Here is a 6000-nt window from a genome sequence, read left to right as displayed (position 1 = left end):
TTCCTGCTGGGATGTAAAAATGCTCTTCCTGCTGCCCTCCCCAGGGCCCCAGCTCGGTGAGGAAGAGCCCAGGCAAGGAGGCTGGAGCAAAGGCAGGCAAAAACTGGGAATAAGCAGAGCTTGGGAGAGGTGGCAGAGCTCACAGCCACATCTACTGAGAGTCTGCAAGGATCCTAAAGCCAAGACTGCTTATTTCCCCTTACACTGAGCAGAGTGGAAAGGGAGAAAGGAGATCCTGAAGAGAAAACTGGGTGTTTCAAACATCTCACCTGCTGTTTTCTCCACATGCACAACGTGTCCCCACTCCAGTGCTGGGTTCTGGGTGGGCACATCCACCCTCAGCCCTGCCACCACCCAAGTGCAGCCTACCCAGCCTGGAATGAGCAGCCCTGAACCATTTCAACATGGGGATCACTGGATCAGTCAGGATCACTGAATAACCGAGATGTGCTGCTCTCCCCTCAGCAGGGACATGCAGCCCCACAACTGCTGCCCCTGCACTGTTTCAGGACATGGGGATCACTGGATCAGTCAGGATCACTGAATAATGAGATGTGCTGCTCTCCCCTCAGCAGGGACATGCAGCCCCACAACTGCTGCCAAAGCCCCAGGCCACGGGCATGTGGTGATGGAGAGGGGAAGCAGGGAGGAGATGCAGGAGGAGGAGCATTGATCTCCAGCTTAGCCCTGCAGCCCAGGGGAGCCCTTCCAACATAAATATTTGCCAAGCAATGCATTTGTGCCTGTCGATGGCTGTCAATAGGAGCCTGCAGTGCTGTCATCTGCAGAGCTGTCACTCCCAGCAGCCTAAGCCAAGCAGCCCCTTCTGCATCCCATCACCACAGAGTTTTCCCTTTTAAATCCACGTGCTGCATGCACAGAGCCTGTCCCCACCTCGGGAGCAGCCAGGGGAGGGAGCAAAGGCGCTGTGGCTGGCAGGTGGCACCGCGGTGCCCGGGCACACGCAGAGTTAACAGCTCCCAGGCAGAGCTGCCAGACAAAGCCCTGGCCTGCCTGCCTCCTGCCTCCCCCAGCGTGCTGAGGCTGCACAGGGAGCTGGCAGCCCCCAGCAGTGTGGCAGTGTGAGCAGAGCAGGGGTTGCCATGGAAGTGCTGGGCGGTTTTGCGGCGCAGGGCCTCCAGCGTCTCCTCCGTGTCTGCCCACTCCAGCACCAGCCTGCGGCCGTACAGGTGGGTGCTGTGGCACAGGGCCTGGAAGGCTTTCTGCACAATTCAAAGAGAAAAAAAAAGAAATTAAAGGAGAAAGTAAGAACAGGCTCACAAGAGGGAAGGCAGAAATGTCACTCCCTCTGCCCCGGGGTGGAAAGGCCACCGGAGAACATCGTACTGGGAGTGCTCTGCTCTGACGGGGCAGGATCCATCTCCATCAGAGGCTCTGACTCAGTCATTTATCTTCTCTGCACTTGCAGCAGAGCACACTCCCATCACCACTGCTGCTGGCTCTGCTCCTGGGGGGCAGGCTGCACACCCTGAGCTGGGAGTGCTGCAGCCTCTGCAGCTCTGGGTGTGACCCTGTGACTGCCCAGCACCCTGTTCCCTGCTGGAACACAGGAAAGCACAGCTCAGCTGTGACAGAGGCGTTCCTTTCTGCTCTGGAAGCAAGATGGAAAACTGCCTTTCTCCTGCCAGCCATTTGGTGACTTGGCCGTGGTGGCAGCACATGTGGCAGAGCAGAAGCCTCTGCTCTTTCTGCCTGTGGTGGTTTGCTCTAATGCAGAAACCCAGAGGTTTCCTGGTGTTAGGTCCTGTTTGGTAGCACCCATACAGCTGGAATCTCTTGCTGATGTTGAATACAATCATGCCAGCCAGCCCAGAGCTCAGATGGCTTCCTCTGCCCCTAGCCAATCAGCAGAGACACCCAGAAAACACTGACTCAGTCCAGGGAAGTTTGATTTTGTCTTTATTTCCCACAGAATTTCAAGGAAATTCAGGACTGAGCAGGACTGGGCCCACAATGCAAGTACACAAACACACTGGCCAAATATTTTTATCCCCAGGGGCTCACAAAGTGCTCCAACAGTAAAGGCTGGGCACAGGGGGAAAGAAATGCCCCAAATGCTTTTTCAAAAACCCCAGCTAAGGCTGAGATTAGCTCAGGTTTTGAGCTCTGCAAACTCTATCCCTGGAACAAAAATGGCAACTGTAGGATCAGACACACATCCTGCTGTCCAGCAGGGCCCTGTGCTCCCATCTGGAGTCCCCAAACCAGCTCCCAAGCTGTCCTGTAAAGCCCACACCTCTCCTCTGAGCCACCCGCTAAAAGCAGCTCTGAACCACTGCACTGTCCCCAAATGCCACATCTCTGGGCAGAGGGGCTTGTCCTGCTTTGCTGCTCCAGCTGCTCCTCAGGACTCTCCTTGAGCTGCTGGGTTATGAAACCCATCAAAAAAATCCCATTTTCAGTAACCAGCACCCAGTAACCTGAGCTTTCCTCTTTCCCCAGTTCTTTCACTCATATAACCCTCCTGTGCTATAAAACAGTGATGAGGAGCACCAGCTCCACCATGGCACGGGTGAAATTCCCATTATCCCAGCACCCCCAGACCCTGGGGTGATCCTGGCAGGACAGAGTGCCCCCTTTTCCAGGGGCACACTCCTCCTGGAAGAGCTGCAAGCTCCAGCTGTTTTTATTCGCTGCTGCTGTGTTTTCAAGGCCTATCTCCCAATTAGCAGAGCAATGTGTTGGTTTAAACAAACACTGGGGGGAGGCGGTGGGAGGGAGTTGTGAGGGCTGTTTATGTTGGCACCAGGAGCCTTTTCCAAAGCCTGGCACACAACCCATGGCTCTAAACACTGCATTTCCTTTGTTAATTCCTATTTTTGGATTCCCCCTTCTCACAGCACAAGGAAGAGGGAAGTTGGGTGACAGCACACAGCCCATCTGTGCTCCACAGGTCATGGAGGAGGGCAGACCATGATGAACATGGCACTTGGTGGGCTCTGCTCCTCTGAGCCACTTCTCTGCCCCCACCTCCTCCTCCTCCTCATGGGATTGCCATCCTCTAGTTTTGCTGGCAGCCCTAGGAAAGGTCATGGAGCAACAGAGAAAGCAGATGCTGCCATCAAGTTGTGTTATGTGCAGGAAATCCTTTGGGTGAGACACATCTGCCACCAGCCTGGTGACATTGGCCCCTCCTGGCCAAACACATCCCCAAAATGAGTTGGTTTGCACTCATGATGAAGGAAAGCTCCAGCCTGTACTGGGATCTCTGCTCCCTGTCTTCCAGATGGGCTCCAGGAGCTGGGAATGCAGAAGGGAAGCTGCACATTTCAGGTGACAAACACACGGATGTCACTTCTTTGGAAATGAGCTAAAAGACAAAACTAGCTGTTAATTGCTCTGAGAGGAATTAAGACTTTTTCAGGAAAAAAAAAAAAAAGAGAAAGCACTGATGATTTAAAAGACAAAGGGATGAAGGGGAGAAATGCCATCCCCATACAGCCACACTGCTGGAAATCTTCCAGGGAGAGGAGGAAATCTGCCACTGCTGCTATTCCAAATGAAGAGATAGGTAGGGAAAAAATATGTTTTAATTAGGTGACAAGTATGAAATGAGGAGAAGCAGGCTGGCTTTCAGAGAAAGCAGGAGCTATTTTTGGGGCGCAGCTCCTCTATGTGTGCATCTGCCTTCCCAGGACAGCTCTCTGGAGGAACAAAGAAGGACCAGAGGTTTGTGGAGTTGTATCCAAATGAGGGATAAAGGCAGGTGTGGTGTCTGCTCATCCAAGAGAGAGACTCACCACAAAAGCCCTCTAATTCCCAGGGCTCCATATCTTCCTACACCTTTAAGGAAAGCCTTTGCTACAAAAAGCTCCTTTGGAAATGTCCAAACCCGATTCTGCTGCATTTGGTAACACACCCTCTGCCAGGCCACCCAAAGCCTGCAGATCCCTGGCAAACCTTTTCCCAGGCCTTATTTGCTTTCCTGATGCTTTAGGGGTTGCATGAAAACACTATGGGCTTCTACTCCTCGAGAATAGGATGTGAGCATGATTAAAAATGCCATTTCTGAGCATATTTTGCAAAGTTTGGTTCAGGCTTAACATTACGGCTCAGCATGGCGGGAAAAAGCAGGGAGAGGAAATGGAGAGGCTGGAACAGCAGCTTAAAAACGTCGGTGGGATTCAGAAAGAGAATTTCCAAGTGAAGAGGTGGCTGATAACCCCCCAGGAAGGGCAGGCTGCTGGGATGAGGCAGGCAGAGCTGTGGAGCAGAGCCTGCTGTGCTGGGAGGGCCGGGAGCAGAGACAGGAGCGCAGCGTCTGTCACCCGCGGGTGTGACAGCGCCAGCCCTGACTGCTGCACTCATTTGGAGGACAGTGCTGCTCTGCCTCCAGATTCCCCCTTGCCCTATTAAATACTCAAGCCAAAGAGCCTCCAGGCTGGAATCATTAGAGGGACAAAGGGTCAACAACATTAGGAGATTGATAAATATCCCTCCCTTGCAAGAGCCGGTCCCAACTGAGGATGCTCTCCGCGATGCCAGCTGCACACAAGGATTTTTCCTTCCGTGTGTGTGCATTTTGAAAGCATTGGCTGTCTCTCCCAAATGGGCAATTTCTATTTGGAGACCAGATGTATTTTTATATCAACAGGGGAGAAAAGTGGGAACTCAGCTTCCCAGTTAATAGTTCAAAAATAAAAACAATTCCACAACGATTCTGCACAGGGAACGTCAGGAAACGTTTAGTGCTTCCTTAACTGGAGTTAATTTGGTATTGCCAGTGCATCAGAGTTGCAGGGGAGGCTGAGGAGATCAAGCCAAGCCTGATGGGGCAGATCTGCAGGCACAGCATCGGGGAGTTGGGAGGAGGAGCCCCTGTGTCTGTGCTGGCTGTGGAAAATCTCCATGTGCGCTCCCACAGCAGCCGTGCTTGTTCAGAGAAAAAGACAAACACGGGAGGTCACAGGCTTTAAATGCCCAACAAAGGCAGCCTAACTATTCTATTACAAACCCATCATGTTTTATAAGATGCTTATAAGCAATTTCCAGATTACCACTCTGAGCAAAAGCGTCAGTGACAGTCAGAGCTATTCAGCTCAGAGGTCTCCAGGCCCACTCCCCTCCTCTCTCATTTCACTCAGCAATAAACTCTAAGCCAATTATGAGCGTGTTTACAATATTCAGGATCCTATTCATCAATACACCGTGCATCCTCTTCCAGACGGCCAATGGAGTGTACTTGATGTGCCACTTGTGAGACAATTAAATCCCTCAAAGAGATGAGGGTGGAAAAAAAATATGAAGAAGGAAGAAGAGCTGCTTTGCTGGGAAAGAAGAAAACCCTGCTGAGAGCTGTTCCACAGGGCAGCTCTCCTCCTGCATGCTCCCCTCCATGAGCTTTGGGAGCTGTGCCCTGGGCCAGAGCCTGCCTGGCTCTCTCCCCTCACCATAGATGGGCTGCCTATCACTGAGATTCCCATTTGTCCAGTGCAGCTGGAATCAGCCCCTGAGGGGATGAAAAGGAATGGGAAGCAAACACTGAGCCTGTGCCTGTTTCCCCCAGAGAGCAGCAGTAAAGAACCAGTCAGGTCTCTCTATGTACCTTTCCATCCAAAGCCTGAAGTTTCCTTGGGAAAAAGATGAATTCAAACCCCAGGAACAAAGCCTGAGTGACTGTGCAGTGAAGCAGAGGTGAAAGCAAAGCTGCTTTGAGCAGAGCCACAGGCACAGCTCGAGGTACAGGGAGAGGAACCAGGCTCCTGGGGGGATCCCTGCACCCCCAGCTGACCCCCAAGGGGAGGAGGGAAGCTGAGCAGAGGGAAGTTTGAGTTAGGATCAATACAGGACTAACAAAGAAACTCCATGTACTGTGTTATACAGGAGGTCAGGCTGGAAGGGATGATCTAATAGTCCCTTGTGATCCTGGATCAATGAATGCTGTCTAAAAACATAAACACAGGCTCTGGCTGGCTCCCCCCTCCTCTCCCCTTCATCTGCACTCACAGTCTGGAAAATCTGGAGTTTTGGGGACTCATG

The 6000-nt window shown here is 52.3% G+C and overlaps 1 protein-coding gene across 1 annotated transcript in view; it reads right to left on the bottom strand.

Moving 5' to 3' along the window:
- Window positions 1-6000, bottom strand: part of RBM19 (RNA binding motif protein 19) — a 52844-nt gene that overhangs the window by 12423 nt on the left and 34421 nt on the right. Inside the window, exon 22 of the mRNA XM_031057493.1 lies at window positions 1103-1223. Within this exon, the coding sequence (XP_030913353.1) occupies window positions 1103-1223 (121 nt within the window). The remainder of the gene's footprint in view (window positions 1-1102; window positions 1224-6000) is intronic.

The sequence above is a fragment of the Geospiza fortis genome, unplaced genomic scaffold (genome assembly GCF_000277835.1).
Source record: "Geospiza fortis unplaced genomic scaffold, GeoFor_1.0 scaffold408, whole genome shotgun sequence".
NCBI lineage: Eukaryota > Metazoa > Chordata > Aves > Passeriformes > Thraupidae > Geospiza > Geospiza fortis.
The sequence above is the reverse complement of the archived record's forward strand: the minus strand, read 5'-3'. Positions and strand labels throughout refer to the sequence as shown.